Genomic DNA, 25,018 nt, shown 5'->3' with positions numbered 1-25,018 from the left:
TTCTAGACCTAATTATAGTTGTTCCATGAGACGATCCCCGAATTCGAAACCCCGAATTGATATTGCGGGTGCTACGGTCCTACGGAGTACACCGTATGTAGACATCAAGGGGGTAACGGGAAGGCAAAGACCACGTCCAGACTCATCTAGACCTGTCTCTTTTCTCTATTGCCAGCCACATGGTCCAAATCGAAACCCAGATACCTCACCCGGCAAGCCAGGGATTGGGAGAAGTGACGGTTTGAGTTTAGCATCCTCAGCCCAGTCCCAGGGAGTATCAGGGCATAGCTCGAATCCCAATCATCCACGCCACATTCCTAGAAAAGCAAAACCAATTGTCGGGTGTTGATTGCCTGGATTCCGCAGAGATCCGCGTACAACCACGCACCTCGGAGTATGTGTGAGTACACCTGGTACATGCAGGGACCCTCGAACAGGCAAGGAGGTGTGATATGTGACTGGATTACAACGTGAGTTGGTGCCCGGTGTACAAAGTACAGCCACGAGAAGTCGATCTTTCCAAGTAAGGTATGTGCCAGGGTTAACTAATGGCAACCAAGCTTTCCATTTCTATTTGCGTAGATCGACGACCAGACCCTTATCCTGAAACGCAGGATAACTGTCCCTAACAGGATAGGATGGACTTGTAATTATGCGAAGTGGCCTCGCTGTATTTAGACTTTGCATGACTCGTAAGGTTTGATGTCAATCGAGAGTACGGAGTACGGAGTACGGTGATAGACAGGAATCCACCAAATATGCACCGGGGCAACTTTTCTTCTTTTTTTTTTACCCCTGAATAATTCGAACCCTGCAGGAATCCTTCCTTGTAGCTAGTCGCATGGCACCCAGGGATATCCAGAATCAATACAATACATTAGAGTAGGTATGTATAACTTACAATTTATGTACTGTCATCGTGGATTACAATACTCCGTACCCAAGGGAATCCAGTCCCGACAACTAGGTACGACCCATCCAGCTGAACACTTGAATCATGCGGAGTCGATAGACGAGCGGATCACGTTTTTCGTTGACCGCAACTTTAGAGTCTAACAGGAAAATCTCCGGGAGCCAATCTGTTTTTCCAAACTGGATGGATGCCAATCCACTTCTACAATACGGGCAGACCAAAGCGACACTGATGTCCACTATCTCCGCTTCGGGGTTAGCGTGTCCCAAGCCCACGGTGTCTCTATCTGGAGGGCAATGGCAAATATTCCGGTACAGAAAGTAATAATCGATTTGAAGAGAGCAGGCACTGTCTGAATCATTTACTGCGTTGGGTTGGGTGGTGTTTGTGTTTTTATTGATTTATTTTTCCAGAATCCACAGCGTTTCCGTTGGTGGTCTTGGATCAACAGCCAAGCCTCGTGGCTCTATTCGGACAACGCTGAAGACGTCGCGGCCGGAGTTTAGGCACCGCTTTTTTTTGGCCCCCAACCATTATCCCGTCCCTGGTTACAGAGTATGGTTACGGCATATCAAAGACATTTTACTCCGGAGAACCCGTTCGGTTTGGATTGTTCCATGTCTCAATCCACGTGGCACACCGTTCGATCTTCTGACTGATCCTTATTGATAGATCCCAAGAGTTGAAACGTATGTGACGTGTGGATGAGTCGAATGTTCTTTTTCCGGTCTTTCCGTGCTTCTGTGATGTATAATGTCGTTTAATCTCTTTTGCTCGCTTTCGATCTGCGCTATCCAATTTAACTTTGGCTTTAGCCATCTCCTGTTGCGGGGGAGCCAATCTCGTATCACACGCTATGGAATCATCGACTATCTTTGCTCAATTTGTCTCTATCGCCGTATCTGAGCGTTTTAGTCCAAACCTTTTTTTTCTCCTGCTTTTGACTTTAAAGAGATAGGTAACTGTAGGATACCACTCGGCCACCCGGCTGAAACTCGCACTGACTTCTTGGAATTGTTGTTTCGCGTGACCTGTTTTGTATTTTCTGGCTGGCCAGCCTTGTCTGTTGGAGCACTGCCGGGAGGATCGGGAGGTTGCTGACGTGTCTGATAGCGGGATCTGAGCAGGGAAATGAAACACCTTGGACAAAAACTCTCAATGGGGAGCCATGGTTCATGGAGGTGAAATCATGGGAGACGGTCTTTGTGCCGTGACGTCGTCTCGAGCCGGAAACCCGGTACAGATGACGGAATCCAAGATGAGGCTCTCATGCTGAGGCGTTAGCTCATGCCAGAAACGCCCCGACCGCAAGAATAGGCAATCCCTGTCTTCGCTCTGATCTCGTATTTCAGGCGGTCATGGAGGCATTGTTGATAGCATTGGCGATCATGATCCCCAGGGCTGGGCGGGTAAGCGACATTAGGGGCGTCTTGGTACTCCGTACGGAGTACTGGCGTCAATTATGTCAGGGCGGCCAACGCGCGAACCCCGGTATTTTCCAGATCCCGAAAGACAAAGAGGGCTGAAACCAGCGATGGCAGTATCTTCGTGGATCCAGGAACCAGGGCGCGAACCAGAGTTGTTGAAAACTCCGTACTAAAGCCACGCCTAGGACCTTCATGGGATTTATTAGCGATAGCTCCCCAGCTCACCCGGAACCAAGGCATCCAGGGGAAAGATTCGCGAGACTGCGCCTCCCTCTAGGCGCAAAACAGTAAGAGGGGGTTTGGCGGTCAGACGCTAAGCATCTCTCACTCCACGTGTGCCCACGTGGGACCACATGGATTATGCGCACGAAACGAAAAGAAGACGCTTGGAATCACCATGGAAGCCTTGGGAGATTACAATGTACTTTACGGAGTCCTTGATTCTCTCTCATTTTTTTTTTTTTTTGTTTGTTTACTGGTTGCGTAATTTGGAGTCACTCCCAGGGTACTCCGTACTCAACCCCAAAGTATGACTCTTCCACTCGTGATAAATTAATTGCCTATGATGTACGGCATAGATATGGGATTCTTTTGTCTCTCGTCTCAAACGGTACTACAAGCGTCCGTTGGAGGTAGTGTAGTTTCAGAATCATAGCCTATATGCGACAGGCCAGATCTGGATTAGTGACGAAACATTGAGAAAGAAACAGGGAAGTTCTGAGAAAGCGTTTCCCAATTGCCCCACTACTGGACGATCGTAGTGGAAAGTGGAGGGGGTTATCCCGATGGCGACATACGATGTGCGGTGTAGGATGATGTTGATTTTCAAGGTGTTCGGAGTCCTCCGTACTCCGTACTCCGCCAATGGATACATCCAACCTAGGTGCTCCGTATGTTGTGGGTAATCTACATGGAGCCTTCGGCCTCAGCCCGAGCTGGTGTATACAACATAGACAATCACGTTTTTCATCTATATTTCAGTTCGGCGTTTTGGGTGGGCCGATATGGGCACGAAAAGACCCTATGTATCATCAAATTGCCCTAAGCCCTTTGCCACTGGATAAGGTTAAGGAGACTTCCATGGTTGTTCGATTATGATTAGAGTAACAGTAACTCCGTAGATTACCCGAGAATCTCGACATCCAATATCAGTATAACGTTAGATATCGGGATGATCACAAACTGTAGGTCCCACGTGGGCTCAAGCTTTCGGTCACTGCCTGTTCTGGCGGCACACAGCATAATTCATGGGATACCTAGGTAGTATGGATGTCATGGAAGCCTGAAATAGAGTGAAAAGACACCAATCAGGTTGGAGACATTTTAAAGTGAAGATTCAGATCTGAGTTTAGCCGTTATTACTCCGAAGTCCAGGAAGCCAATCCCAATCAGCGGCGCCTAAGACAGGAATACCAAGTGAACAAGGAAACAGCCAGAGTCGATTTCTATAGTAGGAGAAGGTACGGAGGAGGAGGGACCTAACCTAAGATAGGTATGCCTGCTGGGCAGGTATTGCATGTATTACCATTACCGCGGTATCACGATCTGGCGGATCTGTTCGGTCCCCGTTTCCTTGGGACTTGGGTAATAAAAAACTGCAAATCAATGAAATCATCGGAAAAATTGGGGATCCATCCTGAAATCACAGCATCATTGTTTTATTTCCATGGTCGACGATTCTTAAGAACTTTGGAATGACCCAAACTATAATAGACTATCTGCAGATAGGGTTTTAAGATTTATTCACAATCCCAGTGATGTGGTTCCAGCATATACTATACTACAGGAATCTCCATGTAGGGATGCTTGAGACTGTAGATCTCCAGACCCTACACCTGATGTTTCGTACATGTAGACTGGAGGGTATTTGGTACACACTGTTACCGTCGTAGTGCGTAATACCAGACCCCAGAACCCACCGATCTTCATGGCCCACGTTGTTTGGATGCATCAGGCCAAACTCTTTTGGGAATCACGCGTGGGCTGTGGGTCATGGGCTGACAGGCCGAATGGCTGTTCTTCACAAGGGGCATGTTCTATTCCTCTTTTTGTTCTTTTCCTTTCCGTCTTTTTTTTTTCCTTTCCTTTTTCCTTTTTCCTTTTTCCATTCCTTCTGTTTTTTATTTTATTTAAATTATTTTGCCTATCCCGTTGTTCTTCCCCCCTTTAGACCCATTCTACTCCTCCTTTTCTTTTCTATTGAAATTGATTTGAAGAGAAAAATAATAATAGGAAATTATCATAGTCTATAATTTCCTCCCCCTCTCATCCGTTTTCCTTTTTTCCCTTTGAGAGTTAGCCAGTCCACTCTTAATAACTTTTTTTTTTCCTTTTTTCTTTTTTTTTTTAACCAAAAAAAAAAAAATCCCATGTTTTTTTCCGGTATCAGGTGTTTGGCCTAACCCACTTTTTCCCTCTGGTTCAACCCGAAGACTCAAAACCATTCAATGCCAACCCAACCCGGGAGCCACAGCCGAGAAGATTCTCTCCCTTCAGTTCCTGGTTCTGCTTTTGGCGGCTCTATCTCCCGCAATCGTCGCTCTTTTGCTGCCTTAGCTCAAAAGACTTCAAACGCTCTTGCTAGTCTGTCTGGAACAACTACACTACGTTCCTCCACTTCCTATGGTAGTCTATCGAGACATAAGCTCTCAACCCCTGTGACCCCACCATTCCACGCCGACACCTACGAGCAATTGACGGGAACCTCGCGCCCTTCTTCTCCGGCCTTGGTCGACCATCCTCCCCAATCGCTGCTGAAGCGTCGTTTGACTCTACAGCGTATTCCTACACTTCCCCACGAAAACCACCTTTCCCCGCCCGACCCCCCCAAAATGCATCAAACGTCGTCGAGGTTATTGCGCATGACCGAAGATGAGCGCCCCTTCACCAAGGTAGGTCTACAAACTCTAGAGACACAATGGGACAATTGGGCTGATTTGCGCAGGATTTCATGGACTTGTTCTCCACGTTGATGGTCAGCTTGAAGTTGGATTCGCACCGCGTTCGTTTCACCAGATATGACCACACATTTACCTCAGAGGAGGCCATCAACAATTTGGGCTCCCTCAAGTTCTCCCAGTCCAATCGCATGCCTGACCCCAAGGACCCCTCCCGCATCGTCACGACCACCACGACCACCACCTTCTCCATGGCCAAGGAAATGGCCCGATCCGTTTGCCAGCGATTTGTCGATGCGCGTTTCATTGAATCCGTGGACGGCAAGGCGCTTCCAATTTTCCCCCTCAAGGGCGCCCTCTTCCAGCTTACCCCAAAGGGCATTAACATCTTGCAGCGTTTCTGCCAGCGGAACGGCATCACCGCCCGTCACGTGATGGATGTATTGGAGTCGCCTCGCAATACCATGCAGTTGGTCATTCTGGAGCGTGATACGGATTCCGACAAGCTCTCCCATGATCGCGCGACAATCGAGGTGATCTTCCGCCGCTTTGCTGGTCAAGATGGTCCGAACGTGAAGAGCAGCATCTCGACTTCCGATTCGGACTCGCTCAGCGATTACACCAACGGCCTAGTTGGTGTGAAGGTGGCTCGGGAGCGCAAGCTTCTGGATGGAAAGATTTACAGCAACACATTCACTGGAAAGGCATCGGTGGACTGGTTGATGGATTGTTCGACTACTATCGAGCGCCGGGAGACCTGTTTGATCGCGGAGCTGTTCTTGAAGTACGGCCTGATCACGATGATTCAAGACGATAAGCAGTTCCCTGACATTGGGACGAATGCTCATTTCCAGCCTTCCAAGTATGCCATTTACGGTATCACCGAACGTGGACAGCGCGTGTGTGGATGGATTGCGCGCGAAAAGGCACGCGAGGCTGCGACGACGTACGATAGTCGTGGTATGCCCCGTGATTCCAACAATGCCCGATTGACCCACATCCTTCAAGATCCCGCGTTGCGTCTGCTCTTCCGTGAATTCCTTCGCTATTCGCTCTGTGAGGAGAATCTGTCTTTCTACCTCGATGTCTCGGAATTCACTGCCAACTACCACAAGTCCGAAAAGATGGGAACATTCAACAAGGTCGACTCGGTGCGGGAAACTTTGGCTGCCGCATATGGACTATACAATGCCTTCCTAGCTCCCGGCTCTCCCTGCGAGTTGAACATTGATCATGCCCTGCGCAACAGCTTGGCCAGCCGCATGACCAAAGCCGTGGGAGACGATGACTCCATGTTCAAAAGTCTTCAAGAAGTGGTGCATCTGTTTGAGCTTGCTCAAACATCTGTGTTTAAGCTGATGTCAAGCGATTCGGTCCCAAAGTTCCTGCGCGATCCCAAGTACTCCGTTGTCCTACAAGAACACGATGTGGACATCCTGGGAGGACCACGTTCATACTCGCCCACACCAATCGGCCCGCCTTCAATCCCAGAGCGCAGCATGAGCCGTTCGACTCGCGCCTGACAACCACCGCCCACAAGCATTGACATAGCCCGCAACCCATTTGAAGACGAGTCGTACCACTGCGATTCCGACTCCTCATGAGCCTCACTTCGGTGCATACAGCTGCCCGATCCAATTCAACACCCGCAGTCCGGTATTTGACCTTTCTTCCCTAAGACACAGATCGAAATCCCACACACCCTGCGACACCCGCACTCTCATGCTTGTGGACCCAATTACGGAAACCCTCGCCCCCTCGTATAAACCCCGAGGCGGGACATAAAATATCCGGTCGACCTTGAGACCCGATTTCATCAATCTCGTCACGATCTACTCCGACCACGAAGTTCTTTACTCTCCGCATGCAGTCCAGCTCAGTCCTGGCTGCCATTTCCATTTTCCCTTTTTTCTTTTAATCACCTCGTCACGAGATTCCCCCACTCCAAACGAAAGACGTTATGATCGATGGCTCATGTTATAGAGAAGGCCGGAACTGGAAAATATTTGTAATATTCGGATGGCATTGCTTCTTTTTTTCCCTTTCCTATTCAGCTTTCCTCGCATTTCCCTTTTTCTCTCTCTCTTTGATCCTCTAGATCGGGAGAGTCTCAGAAGGAAGACTCAGAAGAAACAGAACAAAAAAAAAACACAAAAACACAAAAATGATTGGAGGCTTGTTTCTTTATTCTCCTGAGCATCAGACCCGGCGTTTCTTGCATGTCTCTCCTATTTTCTTTTTCCTATCTCTCTTCTTATACAACCCTTCTGCATTTCTTTTGATTACTTTTCATCTGAGCATGTCATACGATTTCATATCTCCTTTTTTTTTACTCTTTTCCATCTCATGTGACTCTGTTTACTTAAGTCCCCTGCATCTTTCTACCCGGGCACAGCGAGTGAGTTCTGGTCTGCTTGTGTATGTCATATTATTTACTTTGGGAATTGCAATGGACACGATCTTGTATTCTCATCTCTTTCCAGTAGATGGTCCAGTGTAAACAAATATAGTACTCTGATACCAGGATACCAGATGACCTTATCCAAAGTGTACGTGTGGTCTATAACCCGACTACATAGCGCTCGAATGCCACGAATACACCAGGTTACAGATTGAAATCTCATAGATTTTGAGTATCAAGACCATAAATACACAGAACAAGATGGGAACCAAAAAAAAGAAAGAAAGACCACAACGCCTAGAACCACGCCTTGAATGCCAACTGGTCATCATGTTCTTGGAGAGGGTATTGAGAGAGATACAAGACAGGATAACAGGGGACAGGGAAGTCTACTTAGCACCCCAACCACGAAGTTTCATACCCTCCTCAATAGCCGTCCAGATACCCTCAACGACCTCACGATCCCGCCAGCGTCCACCACCATGAACACCGTTCTTCTCATCCCAGCGCTCAACAGCAAAGTTCGCAACGCCCCGACCCCAGCCCTTCACTTGGCCGGGGACATCCTCGCCTCGCCAGCCGATGTAGACACCGGTGGCGTGCTTGAACAGCTCCGGCGGCGAAGACCACTTGTACGACTTGAACTGCCAGGTCTGGCCGGTCGTGAAGACGGCGACGAGCCGGTTCCAGTACTCGGGCTTGAAGTTGGTCGTGCCGTCGACGACGATGAACTTGGTTGGGCGGGTGGATTTGCCACCGGTGCGGGAGCCGCTTGCGCTTGCGCTGGGGTTGGATGGGTCGCCGTTGATGCGGAGTGGTCGCTCCAGCTTCACGAGGTTGGCGTCTGTGGTGCTGGAGAGGGTGGGGTGGTCCGGGGGTACGAAGATACCCTGTTCGAGGAAGGATTTGACGTTCGACATGCGGATGAGGGATGAGGCGGAGGGCGAGATCAGGATGATTGGGTCGGGGCGGGAGTGCGAGCTGGACTTGCGGGATGATGGCATCGAGAGTCCGGCTGATGGAGCTGGGACCTTGGTGCCGGGTTTGGCGCTTGGTTGGCCAGGGCGATTGCGGTTGCGGTCAAGGAATATTTCAGCACTCTTGCGGACGTGTGAGAAGTCCTGGTGAGGGGGGGTTTGGGTTAGCTTGCTGCTGTGCTGTCGCGTCTTGGCTCTAGACTCACTGTTGGCTTGATTCCACGAAGCACTGTGTTGCGGTCACCGGTCTTGCGCTCTCCGTTGTAGATCTCCTGCAGTCGAGGATCGATCTGCTTCTGTGGACGCCCGGCTTGAGCTCCAGGCGGTGCGGCTCCTACGGTACCACTGGGGACGGCTGCGACACCGCCAGTCGCACCAGCGGCGATTCCGGCTGCATTCTCAGCCTGCGCAACACCTGCGGCCGCACTGGCGGCCTCGGCAGCGGCGGCAGCACCCTCGAGGGGTTTGATGTGTTCGCTGTCGTCAGAGGCGCCCTCCAACCAGGTGAAAAGGTCGAGACGTTCGAGGAAGATCAGAATCTGAACACTCTCTTCCTTACCACCCTCCGGTGTCTGCTGTTTCAATGCCTCATTGAACTCCTGCGCCTTAGCAATATACTCGGGAATGGCGACATCTTTGTTCTGCCAGGCGAAAAGGATACTGCGCAGGTCAACGGGGGACTTTGTCGACGTGGAGATAAATCGTGTTAAAGTCGACAAAGCGATTGTCTGAGGGGTTGGCTGAGTGAAATAAAGATGTGTGGCTTTGGCTAGGTCATCTGTGGCAGGTTTATCTGAGAGCTCGGATGAGGTCGTCGGCGTTGGGAGGTTGCCAGAGGCAATCGCACGTCGGAGCGACAGAAGAGGATCTTGAAGTGCGGCATCGGTCGCCATTGTTTCAGATAGGGCAGTGGCCCTGGTTGCAGCAGTAATTGTAAGAAGAGCGTTGTCGGGGCTGGGATTGAAGAACGCGCATTCGGAGTCGAAGCTCCGCAGATGTATTGCTGCACGTGACGCGGTCTTGTCCATACATTGAACTTTTTGTTCTTCGTAGAAAAAGAGATGATGAATATTTATTTTCCGAGATGAATAGCTGCTATTGACTACTATTCATGCTATTCAATGCTTCGATGTTCCACCAACCACCACTGCCTAATCCCTGCTCGTCTTCTCGTGTTGTGAAGATCAACCAAGACCTCTCCGTGCAGGGCTGATATAACGCCACATCCAGCTCCAAGCGCCAAAAAAGGCCGTGATGCCAGTGAAAACAATCAGCGTCCCGTACTTGGTTCCATAGCCAGTACTGCCATTCGGGCCACTTGAATCCCCCAACGACCCTGAATGAAGCAGCACGGTGCTCAGCGGCCCACTGATCACATTCCCAATTCCTCGGCCACCAGCAAGAAGACCAAAGACTAATCCTGTGTCCAAGGAAGGCGATGAGTCCCGCTTTATCTGAGTAATGACCCCAGACCAGGTGGAGCTGAAGCCACCCGCAAAGAAGCCGTATGTAATGGAGAAGACAGTAAGAAGAGCAATGGCTGTCTGCGAATCTGACCCTGAGCTCGACGATGATGACATGCCCCAGAACAGGAATACTGATAACCCCGAGCCAACCGAGGACAGTAGCATGATATTAGTGACAGAAAAGCGGTCACAGAGGGTTCCAAGAGCTATCCCACCAAAAACAGATGTTGCGTTGAATAGTGACACCAGCATTGTTCCGGTATTCTGGGAGAGCCCGATAGTATGTGTTGAATAGGAAGGAAGAAACGTTGTTGGCAGGAAGTATCCAAAACTCTGGATGATATTCCCAGCCTGTAGCATCCAGAATGTGGCTTGTTTGAGGAAACTCAAGTCCAAGCGACGGGCTGCAGCTGATGAAGATACGGGGATGCGTGGCTTCATGTAGGGCAAGGCCGCAAGGGTGGTTAGCAACTAAGTAAATGATTCAAATGCTCGTTAGTATAGCTCGAAGGTGTGAAAGACATTGATAATCCAACTCGGTCACCACCTCGGGACATAACATCCTATATCTGAATCGGTTCATGAAACACCAACGAGAAAGTGATTCATACCGTAGTAACTGTCCAAGCTCTGAGTGTAGTACTAGAGCCATACTTATTCAAACAAGCACTGGCAATGAAAGGCAAAGCAACACCAGTGATGCTCTTTGCTGCCCACATCGTTCCAATCGCAAGGCCTTTCCGACGCAAGAACCACTGGTCAAGGTATAAAGAAGAAGGGCTGAACAAGAGCCCATTACCAATGGCACATATGACACCTTGAGTGGCGATCAAATGCCACACCTGTACTGAAAATGATGATAGCAGGGACCCTATCACTGTGATGACCAGGCCTATGGGTGCACAGTAGTATTGTAGACGTGGGTACCGGGTCAGAAGTGTGAAAGTCACAGGCGAGAGCAGATACAGAAGTCCCTGCAAGACATTAGAACAGATTAACATCCGCATCATCTACGGGTTGCATACAGTGGAGGTAGTTCCAACAGTTGCTAGATCGCCTTTGCTTCCTTGTAAGACGTTTTGTGTTGAGTAGTACTCTTGGAAGACACCAAAGACAGTGGAGAATCCTAGATGCTGGTTATTATTTATGGGCTGTAAGTTCCGTTTGATCACAACAGACCCCAGACTGGTATTTGGATCAAACAACATGAAGCCAACATCATCCATGCAGCTTTGCCTTCATCTGGTGGAGGAAGAGCGGGCTGCTCGATTTCAGGGACCTCATCTGTAGACCCGCGAGGATGAATCTCGCTCAGCGTGAGGTTTTCGTGATCAGAATTATTCATCGTGTGATAGCCTCAACCGAAATGAACCTGAAGTATAGAAACGAAGATGATCGCGAGAAGACACGCGGGGTTGAGGATTTCCCCCTCGTCTTGACTCATCTTGACCCTTTGGACTCGAGGCCTACAGCCAATCAGTTAGCCTATACTGCCTGCATTAAGATACTCACTACATCGGGAGAATATCCATGTTTGGGTATGCATTCGAGCGAGAGACTTCGACAACTTGATGGCCTTGTTCTTATATTAGGGCCAGGGAGATGAGGAAGACGAAACATTGAAAGGTACGTCGCTAGTGTACAGCGCCATCGCTTCCCCCAGTATAGTCAATTGAGGGAGGACTATTCACGACAGGCAGATAGTCTATAAACACATCTAGACATGCATCTACATCGATGTCGCAGTCTTTGATCAGCCAGTGCGTTCGAACCTAGGACAACTCGAGAGCAAAAAGGGAAAGGAAAGGGAGATTTAACAAGAAAAGGTAACAGTGTTCATACAAGCTATCTAGCCCCATCCCAGGGGGGCTGGCCATACATATCGAAAGAGTAATCTGACCCCGTCTCAAAAGAGGGCGGCCATACATGTCCAAAACCTTGACATATCGTGAAGAATCAAGTGCTGCAACTCAGACAGACACAATCTCAAAGACCCTGACCCAACCGATGGTATTTCCCATAACCAAGAACCAATCCCAAACCACACCATACGCCATCCGGAGTCCGAAAGTCGGATGAGAAAAGAAAGAAAAATAGATGAAACACATAATCCCGAACGCCTGTGCCCGCCTTGCTGTAAGGTATCAAAATGAAGTCACACGAGAAACGAAATTTTGGGTCGTAAGAAACGTTAAATCCACGGCGGAATTCTCCTTTTGTCACAGACCCACCATGATTACCACGCGAAGAGTCGTATCATGAAGAGATAGACTGTTTGTTGGTGGGTTGTGACTCGGATGCATCTTCCATAGGAACATCCATCGGAACATCCGGAGGTGCATCCATCATAGAAACATCTGGAGATCCAGAAGACTCGTTCTTGTCACCTTGAGCTTCGGTTTTGGGGTGAGGAGGTTCATGCTTGTCACCGAAAACAGTTGTGATTGCAAGAAAATGCTGGGCGTGGAGAGAACCCGGGCTAGAAGTCGGGGTAGGAGCCGGAGCCGGAGACCTTTCCGAAGTTGGGGTGCTCGCCATGGTTCCACGTCGAATCAGATAATCACCAAGACTGAGTTTCTTCTTGGCAGGGGTGGATACTAGTGCAGGCCCAGAAGGTGGCACAAGTGGAAGTGGAGAAGTCGCGTCATGGGAACTGGGCGATGCTAACCCGCCTGTCGCCGTGGATCTGGGACTAAGGGCCGACGGTATATGAGGTGGTGGCATGGAAAATTGCACATTCCCACGGTTGTCAGCAACAAGGACCCTGAAGCTATGAGCGGCAATAGATGGCCAATAAGGAGTACCCGCCGGCTTACGCGGATCGCTGCTAGGCGCAGAGAAGGATGGCTTGTCCAAGACCGCGCTCCGGGTATCAACATCGCCCTGAACAGATCGCCCTGGAGGGTCATAAGGAATACCGAGTATTGGCATCTTCTTGCGATACTTGTATGGAGACTGTGGGTACTTGGACTGATGGAAAGACCACCTAGGAGGCATCGCAAGAGGGCCATGATCACGGGGTATTCCCATTCTATCCGCATCTTCTGGAAGCAAATCGATATGGGATCTGTCATCAGTGGCTTCCGGGTAGTAGATGCACCACCAGGGGATGACTCCAGACGGGATTACACTGTGGTCACCGGCTTCCCACGCCGCTCGCTGAGCCCAATCCTCCCTGGAATGATTTCCCGCGGAGAAACGCGCCACCTTCATGACTGTATCATGTAGAATATCAAGTTCATATCCTCGTTTCGAATGCTCCGCACGCAAAAAAGCGCGTTCCACGTCACCGGCATAAACTTGGGTTTGTACATCAACATAAGGGGCACGGTGTTGAGACGATCGCTCTGCGGTGCGAAGGAGTCGGGATGGAACAGACTCGTGGTAGGGTTTGCAGTTCTTTGCAGTGTGCGTTGAGCTCGAGACTGCCGCAGCAGTAGACCGTGAAAGACCGCTGGTGCGCTTTCTCCTTTTGGGGTTGACGGGCCCTAGGGCCATTTGTTCAAACTGCTTTTCGGCATTGGCTATCTTGCGTCTTTCACGACTGGAGAGCTCGGGCAGTATTTGTTGATGTGTCGTGGGGCTGATATCGCGACTACCAGTATGTCTACCGCGCGTGGAACCGGAATTTGATCTGGTGTCAAGGGCGGAGTCATGTTCATCGGGATGTTTCATCGTCTCGCTGTCGGCGCGACTGATATCGACCTGGGATTTGGTCCGCCTGGGTTTGCCCTTCACTTTCGACTTGACACGTTTCTGGCCAGGAAGAAGTTTGGACCGGCGATCAAGCTTGCTCACAGCGCAAGTTTGGGAATGACCGCACGCACAACCACCAAAGATCGCCAGTGCATTGCTAATATATATAGCAGCATCATTTGGATCTACCACCCTGTCCTTGGTCTGCTCCAACGTGTTTTCGGGAAAGAGATTTTCATCAAAATGCCACATGAAGGTAATTTCCGAGTTTGCCGAAATGTCATCTTTCGCAACAAAACAAAAATGGTACTCGCGACCGTTGGTGATGTAAATTTTGAATAAAACGTTCGCATCGCATGAGCGCCTGATGTGGCGGAGCTCATTCCCTTCCTGGCGACTGTCGATATACAGGTCCAGCTGTCGGTTGAAGTACACGAAGGGCATGGCATGCCTCAATTCTTCCCATCGGTTACTTTCGACCTTCTTGTAGTCCTTGACGTGGCCCAGTTTGCCAAAAATTTCGCCGACAATATCGCCCTTCCGTATTGGATCTTGTGTTTTCAAGATCTTGTGGACGGGAATTTTACCATCAATCTCAACGCTCGAGGCAGGGATGGTTTCAACGGCCAGGGAGGGCCAGCGAGACTGATCCATAGCCGCTTCGGACCGTTTGGCAAAGTCTTCGGCACTGAGTCCATCACTGACTTTCGCTAATATTTGTGGATCCTTCAGCCATGCAACGATTTCATTGAGAAAATCGACGCCGTAGTTGAGGATACTCTTGGATTCCACAAAAAGATCTTCGCGATCATAAAGAGAGGAGGAATTCGTCTGAGAATTGGGGGATAGAGGGAGAGGTGTTCGTTGGACTCATTGCCACCGAAGTGGAGGATCGACGATTTCGCGATTCAGCCAAGGAACCCGAGGGACCCGAAACACCACTTATTGACGTTGATGGACGGCGAGACGCCTTCTGTTTCTTAACCGGTGGCGCCTCACGAGCACCCGAATCATGTCGCCCAAGACTGTACTCATTCACCTCGGGATCCTTGGACTTTCTCTTATGGGATTTAGCACCGGATCGTTTTGTTCTTCGGTCCCCGTCCTCGCTTTTTTCTCTGATCCGCCGCTGCCGTTGGCGTTCATGGGCACGACGATTGTCAAGGGGCCGTGGCTCGCAGTCGACACAGTTGTGCACATCTGGTACTCTCTTATCGGGATAGTAACAGAGGATGTGCTGCCATGTCTCGCACCCTTCGCAAAAGACCGTGTTACCATCATCTTCCTCGAACGAGCAAATGCATTTGATGGTGTAAGGTTCTTCATCGGGTGCGCCGGAGTCAGAGGCGGCGCCGTCGACGGCGGCAGGCGAGCCGCGATGGGCGTGGACCGGATAGGAATCCGTTGTGGCGTGCGTGATGGCGAGGGAGGAGGTATCTGTCATAGCCGACAGATAACCCCCTCTCAGGCGAAGACAAAATGATGTTTTCTTGACAGAGGCGTAGCCTGTCAGTGTTCAAATCGCATATCACTTTTTCCCGTGGTCGTGAAAGTTGTCAATCCGGTCTAGGTGGACAGTGGACGCGTTGGAACGTTGAAGACGGTGCGATCACAAGAGGGAAGCGAAAGGGGGAGAGTCGTAGAGTCGAGTATCGATAATATGGAAGAGGTTGGCGCGAATGATAAATGAGAGAAGGGGAGGGAATAAAGGAAGAAGAGCGCGAAGGGAGGAAGGGTAGGGGAAAGGAGAGGAAAAAGAGAAGAGTAAGTTGAGGGACTGGAAACAGAGGAAGGAGGAGGCTACGAAGGCCTAAGGCAGAGAATGGGACGTCCGGGTAGCGAGAGAGACCAAGTGTGTGGGTGAAAAGGGATTAGCGTGGGTTTGAAACTCAAGGCAGAAAGCCAGAGGCCTTCGAGGAGAAGGGGGAGGGGGAAGGCACGACCCGGAAACAACCATATTATTTCCCAGGGCTCCGAATCCTTTCTCTTTTTTTTCGATCTCATTGCAGAGAGATGGCCAGTTTGTGATTACCGGTATGGTAACTTGGTAATCTGCAAAACCGACTGTTCACAGTAAGCATGGAATACACTAGCCCCATTTGGGACTAGTGTGGTCCAATGCAGCGGGGAAGTCACGGGAATGTCATGGTGAGAGCCTAGGGCATCCATACCTACCTAAGGTAGTCCAGGTGGGAGGGTTAGCATCTAGATGGATGAGTAGATAAACTGGTATGCAACATCAAGCATAGTAGATTCCAATCTCAAATGGATCATACGGGCAGTACAGAGTACTTTCTGGCCCTTCCACTTCGGCTATAACAAAGCCAGGCATGTGGTTCAGGTTCATGCAGAAAAGCGAGATATCACCCACTGCAAGTGAGCAGCACCCACGATCCCTCAAAAGCTGGATAGGTTTGGCAGACTCTTGAGGGGGCTGTCCAACGGTCCTTTGAGCCTTTGGGGGCGAGGATTGTCTGGAGAAGCACAAAGACATTCCCACAGAACCAGGTTGGGGGAAAAAATCCCTGAAAATGCAAGGGAGGAAAAAAGAGGATGTGGCTTGCCTACGGAAATATCAGATGTTCAAATGAGCCGGATATCAGAAGGGGAAAGGATGAGGCATCCAGGAAGTATAGAGTAATGAGGAAGTATGAGGAAGCATATAGAAGTAACATGGGGAAAAACGGGTAACAGAAATGCTTGGGAAAGAGATCGGCCGAAGGCGATGGAGAGCGTGATGTGGGTTCAAAGAGGGGCAGGGTCATCTGGTCTTAGAGGGTTTCACGTAGACCTATAGAAAGTGAAGGTTAGGCATATGAAACCCCAAGTCAGATTTTCAGAGAAAGAAAAGTGTGGAAGTGGAAGGTCAAGTTCCGACCTAAGCGGTAAAAGGGGGGAAAGGCGTGTAGGATTTCCGATTTGATTTGTTGCCATTTGCCACTACAAAGGGGGAAAATCAAAGTGTGCCAGGAACAGGGCTAATCCATTTGTCCGTCGATCCATAGGTCAGTCGGTGTATAATATTGAAAGATACTGTACGAGCCATATCGAAAAGTTCGCCTAATGAGATACATGTACGGAGTACTCCGTAGGGAGTACAACATAGGAGATATTCACAGGTAGACAATGTCTCTGTTCGGGGGTCTCTTCCCACTATGCCCACATCATATTTAGGTATCTATTCCGTATTTAGGCACCTAATACGGAATAACGTGATCATACCATGTCAGCTGGTCCGTTCTGCCAAGACGGAGAATTGGGTCTTTTCACTTGGCCGAATACGCCCTACAGACTATATAGCAAACACACTGAATGCGGTCCGAAATATTAAAGGAATAAACATCAAATGAACGACAATCTATCTTTAATGATAATAAACATCCAATAGTGCCGAGTCGCAGGACATGCCAATTCCACCTCTATCCTCTGTACCCGGAGTGCATCGGCATTGTGCTTCGTATCTTGCAAGGATCATTCTCCACCGGCTTCTAACACTCAAGCCTCTCCGAACATGGTCTGACTGAGTCGCAGCTCAAACGCTCCAGAGTTCTCCGGGATTGCATCGAGCTTTGCCCGGTGTAAGTGAGCTTTCTGTGTCTGTGGGTCTCTCGGTCCTTCGCGGTCCTCATATCTGCTTCCACCCATATCAATCGGCCTTTCGACTTCGACAACGGGTACAAAGTCTCGGAAACGATGAACAAAGAACAGGAGACCAAATACAACGATATTGATGTACGAAATGACCAGTCGGGCACCCCGAGACCCAGTCAGATTTCCCTTGGGCCCTGCCCACAACCCGCCGCCCAGCAGCAGTAAGGCACTCAAGAACATCCCGAAATAGGTACCAAAGGGTTGCAAAGAGAAACTATGACGCCTTGGAATTCGGTTGGTGCTGAGTCGTTGATTGAAGTGACGATAAATGGTGCATGACACAAGTGAGGAAATAAAGCCGGCGCTCGTCACAAGCCGAAGGAGGTAGGTATTGGTGGTTGAGCTCGACACTTTCACAGAAATGAAGGTGAGACCAGAGAATAAAGCGGACGTTAGAACAGCCACATAAGGCACATCCCAACGGTTGCGGATGGAAAATACCGAGGGCGCATGCCCGAGTTCCGACATTGCACACAATGCGCGCGAAGAGAGATACAAGAATGAACGTCCAGATGCCACCGAGGAAAGAAGGATGGCAACCGTCGCGATTGTAGGTATAATCTGAATATTTGCATTCTTGAGTCCGATCACATAGGGAGAAAACCCGGAGCCTGTTCCATTATTCGTCAGACGCGAGTCATCGAAAGGAGCCATGACGGTCATGGCCAAGGAGCTCATGATATACGGGATTGCCGTTAGGGCAACGTCAGCCGTGACTCTACCTGGGATCGCGGTGCTCAAAAGTGCTGTTTCGCCAAGTGGTACCGGCATCTCAGCTTGGTGCACGATCAGCTCGGGAGCAAACGTGAAAGCAATGGAGCCATCAAGAAGGCATTGAAAGAAACCCAAAACTCTTCCCCAGAGACCGTGAGCTATGTACTCATTCATGGCACCCGGGTCTTTCCAATATTTGAATGCCCATGGGGGCTGATCATCCACGCCACCAAGGCCCAGAGCCAGAGAAATCACGAAGAGAGTCGCCATTGTACCGATCTTGATCCAAGTGAAAAATCGCTCGGAGCTTTTGAAGAGCCTCTCTGGTAGAAAGTTGCATCCCACAACGATGAAAATGATGATAGCCAATCTGATCGCGACCATCGCGCCTGGTTTCCACAGGCCAAGGTTGACCATCGCCGTTGTGATCTCGTATGGAACAAACAAGGCCAGGGTATACCAGCGGAGGTATGCCGAAGCAAATGCTAGGCTGCTTGACATGTACAGGTAGCCATTAGTGACAAGTGTCCCATGTTGCGAGGGCATGTGAATAGATACTTCGGCGACGCTCGTGGTCATGGCAAATGTGAGGAAGGATAGGAGTATATACGAAATGAGCAGCGAGGCAGGTCCGCCGACCGCGAGAGCCTGGCCGGCGCTGATAAACAAGCCGGTGCCAATGGTCGGACCGAGAGCCATAGCGGGCTAACAATGAATATAGATAATGAATAGGTGATGGATTTGAAAGGTCCAGTGTGGTTCAACTCGAGAGCTAAGTTATCCAAGAGTCGACCTACGGCATCTCCAAACATCGCTCTTTCCTCGAGTATGATTGAGAGAGTGCGATTCAAAATTATTAATGTTCGAGTCAACTAATTAGTCGCAGCGATACTATCAAGTGAACACAGGACGATGCAAATCAAATATAAAGGGTATCATTGACTGAGAAGGAAATAAATAGGATGGTGGCTGAGTAAGAAGACGAGAGACAGTGAGGGCTGGACATCCACGGGTATTTCTGGTATCCCCAATGATGATGACTTGCCCACCCATCATGCCAATTGAGTGCTTTGAAAATACTGGAATCACTGAGAAGCCAAGTCTGTTTCAGCGAACTCAAGCCATTCCCCAGATAAAGATCTCTTCCAAAACCGAACTGTTCCATCGTCCCCAGAGGAAATTAACGAGTCACCTAGTAGTGGATTAGTACAAAGACAGGGATTTGGCAACCAAAATAACCGAACAGAACTATAAATACTCACCAGAGAACGAGAATTGGACTTGCCATACATCGAGGTGCTTGGTGTCAATACAAGCTACTTGCTTGAACGAATGCCGAAATTGTGAATCCCCATTGGCTTGACGATCAGTCACTGAGACAGGCACACGGCTTGCTAGAGCAGAGCCAATTCCGGACTGCGATGTTGCCCGGAGGGACGGTGATTGCGACTGGGATTGACTGCGACGATCGCCCTTCCGGCTGTTGGTGCTTTGTGGTGCTTGGCCAGCCGGCATTGTGTACACTTCAAAGATGCGAACCAATCCGTCCTTGCCACCACTCGCAATAAGATCGTAGCCACGCACAGAGCCATTCGCCCAAGAAATGTCTCGCACAAGCCCACTGTGTCCATTTAGTTCAATGGCATGGTAAAATCGCCGGTTTGCGTCAGTACGATAAATCTTGACAGTGTCCATGGCAGCCACGATTAGCGATAGACTCTTTCGATCAGAGTCTGGTAAGATGGTGTGGGTGATATCGGTAGGATCATGATGGAACTGAACTTTGAAACTCGTTTCCTCCCCACGTTCGGGGGCGGTGCACACTCGGAACTGGTCAACAGCTTGCCAGTCTGCAAGGCTATCAGGGCTAACGGGCTCCATGACCATGAGGTAGCCATCCCGGGTGATCACCGCCAGCCATGACTCGAGGTCAATATTACGAAAGTCAAGTGATACAAATGGATGTCTCTGGGGTGCAGTCATGCGAAAGATTGACCTGAAACGTCGCCCCGAGTTTGGTGGCTGGGTCACATCTTCTTGCCAGATTTTTAATTTCATGTCTTCTCCGACACTGCCTATATGTTGGCCTGTGAAAGGCCCGTTCCATGTTGCCTGTGACTGTAGTTTAGCAAGTGAACCACAACGGTGCTATTTGAGTGACGCCCTTGGCTTGCTTGGAGTACGTACATCGCGAATCTCAGCATCGTGAGCGCGCCATGTGTCTATAAGCTGCCATTGGCCATCCTTGAGATCCCAAACTTTCATGCGGTGATCAGACGAAGCTGTGACAATACGGTTGCCATAGAAGTTAAATCTAGTGACCGTGACCAGATCCCGATGGCCAGCATCGAAGTCGGCGAATCCGGCCGTGATCTCGGGGCGCTCCACTGCCCCCATCAGGACTGCCTGAACAATGAAATTGACGAATTAGACAGCTGAGCCAATAACGATTTGGATTTCATGCATCTGCACGTATGAGGTATGAAACAAGTGGTGGACGTCGCCTTACCTTTCTTGGTCGCAGGCATCACGGGATACTCTCACCGCTAAATTTAGCGGTCAGATAACTCGGGCAGAACACGATAGGCTTATCAAGTATTTTGAGAATGAAGACAGATTGCGCGTCGCCGGTGACTTCATTTCTTATTGCATAGGTCAGTTCCTTGTGGATCTCTCTTCGCAGCAGACAGACGCAGCTCCTGTTGTCTCGATTGTTTGCTCGTCATGCATAACCCAAGCACCCTCTCCCGTACGGAGACTTGGCGTCTACTAGCTCTTGTCGGGGCCGGTTTAGCGATCCTCAACACCACATTCCAGGGTGACGGGGCGCCTCTAGTCGCTTCAATTGCGCTATGTGGTATAGTATTTGCAGTGGCTTTTAGTCTGATTAGATGGCTCGGACCTGTGTTTTTGAAGGCGGGGTTAAAGGGCAAAGATATGGCAAAGCCCAGTCGGCCCGAAATGTATGTATATAGCTCTTGAGTGCGCGATTTTGATGTGTACTGACATTTACATCCAGACCTGAAACAATGGGTGCAGTATGCGCAGTGGTGTATCTGATGTCGCTCATTATGTTCATCCCATTTGCCTTCTACAAGGACATCGTGGCAGCCACATCTGGCGGCGGAAACCGTGATGTTGTGATCGAGTCGCAACATATTGAGAGCGGCCGATTTTTGCACCGGTTTCCGCATGGAAAGGTTGGTCTTGACTTAACAACCATTCCTATCCGACCTCGTGTTGATATTGACTTCCATAGCTCGCCTCTTACCTTTCTGGTCTTTTGTCTTTGCAATCCGTCGTGATTCTGGGAATCGGCGATGACTTGTTCGATATTCGTTGGAGACACAAAGTTCTGATCCCTGCTTTGTCCGCAATTCCTATGCTCATTGTGTATTTTGTTGACTTCGGCGTCACGCAAGTCGTCGTTCCCGTGCCCCTGCAGCCTTACCTGGGTGACATTGTCGACCTTGGATGGCTGTACTACATGTACATGGCAGCGGTTGCAATTTTCTGTCCAAATGCAATCAATATGCTGGCAGGCATCAACGGTATTGAGGTCGCTCAATCACTCGTGATTGCGTTCCAATTGCTATTCAATGATGCGATGTACCTTGCACCTATCACGCCATACCCGCACCCTGCTACCGACTCACATTTGTTATCGATCTACTTCCTGCTTCCATTTATCGGTGTATCAGCGGCTCTTCTATATCATAACTGGTATCCATCAAAAGTCTTCGTGGGCGATACCTATTGCTATTTCGCGGGAATGGTCTTTGCTGTGGTTGGTATTCTAGGACATTTCAGCAAAACACTGCTGCTACTGTTCATTCCCCAGATTTTCAACTTCCTGTACTCCACTCCTCAGCTGTTCAAACTGATCCCTTGTCCTCGTCACCGATTGCCCAAGTTCAGCGCCTCTACTGGGTTATTGGATGCCTCTGTCACGGAGTGGACGAACCCCCCATCCCCTCTGATCGATGCTGCACTACGCTTGTTACATACTCTGAGACTTGTGCGGATCACTGAAGATGAAAATGGTCGGATCACTGAGTCGACTAATCTGACTATTCTGAATCTTTGGTTAGTTTGGATGGGTCCAATGCGAGAAAACCAACTTGCGTGGCACATGGTTGCAGTACAAACTGTTTGTGGGATGCTCGGTCTATTCGTGCGACATCGCCTTGCGTTACTCGTGTTTCACCACGATAACAGGGAGTTTGGTTTCATCGCATAGCTTCAAAAGTGCTAACTGAGGCGTCATGAGATCTTTGGGCACTGCCTTACTATAGAATTATTATTTATTTGATGTATATATTTTTGACACGGACAAGGAGGTACATATACCCCAGCATTCGCAAACTAAAGGGTTTCTAACCCTTGCGCAAACCATTGAAGTATCTATGCTGGGCCTGGGGCCTCGTGCACGCCATGAGTCTCTCTGGCGACCTTTTTATCCCCAAAGGCTTCTCCAATCTCCTTGACAATGAGCCAGGCAGGGTATATTGCGATGGCCCACATGCCAAAATTGAGATATACACTACCCACTGCGGCCATGACGTTCACGCTGCTGAGACCGTACTAGAGACTCTCAATTAGTACTTGGACTACACAAAATATGAGACCCCTGGAAATGTACTCACGCTGACACATTGAGCAGCCGACTCAGTACCACGCAACAGGCCTGAAATCCGTACAACTTCCTCATGATCGTCTGCAAGGTTGCCCACCAAGAAAAATCTGACCGATTAGCATCCTTTCGACCAGACCGTCACTCTTCAGTTTCGACTCACAGATACATATAGTTGAGCTGGAACCCAGCAACCCAGAACAAGAAGAGGGTAAACCCTCTTCCAAAATTTGGATCAGTCCAGTCATATACGGGGTGGGTCTCGTGGAATTCAGTAGTCACGACCGAAGCCCAGACCCAGCACATGCCTTGCCATGCAACCACGAAGAAGAATGCATAGCGAGTTCTTCGCTTCAGAGAGATCCGCTTATTGTCCAAAAAGGCTCCTAGGACATTGCCGATGATCAAAGCGATCACACCGGAAAGGAATGAACCCAGAGCTCTAGCTCGCACTGAGAACCACAAGCCTTGATACGAAAACATCACAGCCTCGGTGTAGACAGCCTGGCAGATAAATGGAACAATCAACAAAAACTTGCGATTGATCCACAGTTTCACCATGCGTTTCATCTCATAAACGACACCGTTCGTCACATGCAGTTTGACTGCGATTCCATCCTTCCGCTGTACTTGAGATGGGTTGCTCAAAAGCAGACCAGCAAAAGGAGCAAGAGCCTGCAAGGTAATGAAAACGATGTACACAGTATACGAGACTGCGCCCGAGGTCGACCGATTGGAATTAATGCCCAGACTGATGACACCGCCGAGGATTTGTCCTCCGACCCGGAAGCCGAGCCAGAATCCCAAGAAACGTCCTTGGTTGTATGGCTCGGGATACGAAAGCGCAATAGCAGCTTCAGCCATCCAAAAGATGCCCGCTGAGATACCACAAAGTGCAGCGCCCAGGAGTACCAGCCATTCCTGGCCATATCGGTTGTTCAAGTATAGACCGGCTGCGTATGGTGCGAATCCCATTGTTCCGACGATGAGAGTCCATTTGATCCCGATAAATCGCACGATGACACTGCTAAAGAAGCATGAAACTACCATGAGACCGAAAGTCAAGGCGTTCGCTGCGTTGACGAGGTATGGTTCTTGTGCGCCTCCTCCGCCTAGAGAGTTCATCGCACCCCAAATGCCGGGGGCGAGGAAGTTGCAAATACCGAGAATGAGGGCATTGAAAAACGTCGAGCGATACCACTTGACTGTGAGAGAATGGTTAGTCTCCTCGGCTTCGATGAGAATGTCCCAAGCTCACCTTTGTGAGGCCCATCAATCGGGGAGTGGGATGAACCACTGTCCACCTCCGTATCGCTCGGCGCGGAATCCTTTTCAGAGCCGGTCATGATGAACTAGAATTAGTACCTGAGCTGTGTTAGTATTTTAGCAGGCGCTTCGGCAGTTTATAACAAGCGTGCTCGCGTGAAAGATCCATTCTATACCCCATATCAACATCTGTCGGCATTTCTATCCTAAGCGATCTATGGCGCGCTATGTCAACATCAGGAAGGTGCTTTGGTTTGTGAATCCTTGTCAGATATTCTTCTAGCTCTCGATTCGATGAGCATTGTCATTCAAGCAATGTTGTGGTTCTTTGGTGGGATTACGTGCTCGCACGAGGCGTGCAGGAGGCACCCGAATCCCTGTAGCAGCCCAGGAGTAGAAAACGGTTAGGATTATCAGATCTAGGGCACAAGACGCTTGGCAATAAGAGAAATATAGTTGTTAAGGGGTCTTCAAGATCTAGAAAGTTGACCATGTTGAGACATAATACGGAGTACTGGAAATCTACTACCTACTCTTTCGATTTGAAATGCACCAGGTCTTCGCTAGATATGTTTTCTATATATCCCAAACAAGATCTACGGCTTAGAAATCAAATCACTGCCACTAATGTTTTATAAAGGTGTGCCGGATACAAATTCTCTTCGCACGATTAAACAGCGAGCACACATATGTATGTCTTTAGATGAACAGGGCATTCTAAATCGACTCTACTAATAAGGAGACCAAAACAAATCACCAACGTATTATTTATTGCCGCCTAGATGGACATGTTGCCTATATTCGCGATTCCGGTGTTGAGTGTTGAAATCTGCGTTGCAAATCTCGTCATCGCCAGACCGGATCACATCACTTGGAGCCGAAAGCAGCAAATCACCTTCCGCAGAACGAATTTATATCGAGAGCAAGCACAAACTTATCGTTAATGGTTCTCGATATAATATTAATGTAGTTGTATA

At 49.4% G+C, this 25,018-nt stretch overlaps 8 protein-coding genes across 8 annotated transcripts; 2 read left to right on the top strand and 6 right to left on the bottom strand.

Annotated features, from left to right (window-relative positions):
* Positions 1-4,787: 4,787 nt before the first annotated feature.
* Positions 4,788-6,760, top strand: flbA (developmental regulator FlbA; the record flags this gene model as incomplete). The annotated part of the gene is made up of 2 exons (XM_057176522.1): positions 4,788-5,231; positions 5,285-6,760. The coding sequence occupies 2 exons, from the start codon at positions 4,788-4,790 to the stop codon at positions 6,758-6,760; spliced, it is 1,920 nt and encodes a 639-aa protein (XP_057030824.1).
* A 1,267-nt stretch (positions 6,761-8,027) lies between these two features.
* N7457_005477 (RNA polymerase II accessory factor CDC73 family protein) lies at positions 8,028-9,643 on the bottom strand (the record flags this gene model as incomplete). Its single annotated transcript, XM_057176521.1, has 2 exons — positions 8,028-8,759; positions 8,822-9,643. The coding sequence occupies 2 exons, from the start codon at positions 9,641-9,643 to the stop codon at positions 8,028-8,030; spliced, it is 1,554 nt and encodes a 517-aa protein (XP_057030823.1).
* A 156-nt stretch (positions 9,644-9,799) lies between these two features.
* On the bottom strand, positions 9,800-11,426 carry N7457_005476 (putative MFS monocarboxylate transporter; the record flags this gene model as incomplete). The annotated part of the gene is made up of 4 exons (XM_057176520.1): positions 9,800-10,552; positions 10,693-11,055; positions 11,107-11,207; positions 11,261-11,426. 4 exons carry the CDS (start codon positions 11,424-11,426, stop codon positions 9,800-9,802), a joined length of 1,383 nt encoding a protein of 460 aa, XP_057030822.1.
* Positions 11,427-12,337: 911 nt separating this feature from the next.
* N7457_005475 (putative PHD finger and SET domain protein) lies at positions 12,338-15,221 on the bottom strand (the record flags this gene model as incomplete). The annotated part of the gene is made up of 2 exons (XM_057176519.1): positions 12,338-14,608; positions 14,658-15,221. The coding sequence occupies 2 exons, from the start codon at positions 15,219-15,221 to the stop codon at positions 12,338-12,340; spliced, it is 2,835 nt and encodes a 944-aa protein (XP_057030821.1).
* Positions 15,222-17,272: 2,051 nt separating this feature from the next.
* On the bottom strand, positions 17,273-18,841 carry N7457_005474 (putative proline permease; the record flags this gene model as incomplete). The annotated part of the gene is made up of 1 exon (XM_057176518.1): positions 17,273-18,841. The coding sequence occupies one exon, from the start codon at positions 18,839-18,841 to the stop codon at positions 17,273-17,275; it is 1,569 nt and encodes a 522-aa protein (XP_057030820.1).
* Positions 18,842-19,227: 386 nt separating this feature from the next.
* On the bottom strand, positions 19,228-20,539 carry N7457_005473 (putative nuclear pore protein (SEH1); the record flags this gene model as incomplete). Its single annotated transcript, XM_057176517.1, has 3 exons — positions 19,228-19,334; positions 19,405-20,254; positions 20,330-20,539. The coding sequence occupies 3 exons, from the start codon at positions 20,537-20,539 to the stop codon at positions 19,228-19,230; spliced, it is 1,167 nt and encodes a 388-aa protein (XP_057030819.1).
* Positions 20,540-20,866: 327 nt separating this feature from the next.
* On the top strand, positions 20,867-22,382 carry N7457_005472 (UDP-N-acetylglucosamine--dolichyl-phosphate N-acetylglucosaminephosphotransferase; the record flags this gene model as incomplete). Its single annotated transcript, XM_057176516.1, has 3 exons — positions 20,867-21,105; positions 21,162-21,342; positions 21,402-22,382. 3 exons carry the CDS (start codon positions 20,867-20,869, stop codon positions 22,380-22,382), a joined length of 1,401 nt encoding a protein of 466 aa, XP_057030818.1.
* A 164-nt stretch (positions 22,383-22,546) lies between these two features.
* N7457_005471 (DUF895 domain membrane protein) lies at positions 22,547-24,121 on the bottom strand (the record flags this gene model as incomplete). Its single annotated transcript, XM_057176515.1, has 4 exons — positions 22,547-22,726; positions 22,789-22,885; positions 22,939-23,980; positions 24,034-24,121. The coding sequence occupies 4 exons, from the start codon at positions 24,119-24,121 to the stop codon at positions 22,547-22,549; spliced, it is 1,407 nt and encodes a 468-aa protein (XP_057030817.1).
* Between the last annotated feature and the right edge of the window lie 897 nt (positions 24,122-25,018).

The sequence above is a fragment of the Penicillium paradoxum genome (genome assembly GCF_028828445.1).
Source record: "Penicillium paradoxum strain IBT 22861 chromosome Unknown utg000005l_segment0_segment0, whole genome shotgun sequence".
Taxonomy (NCBI): domain Eukaryota; kingdom Fungi; phylum Ascomycota; class Eurotiomycetes; order Eurotiales; family Aspergillaceae; genus Penicillium; species Penicillium paradoxum.
Note: the sequence above shows the minus strand (reverse complement) of the source record. Positions and strands in the feature narration are given on the sequence as shown.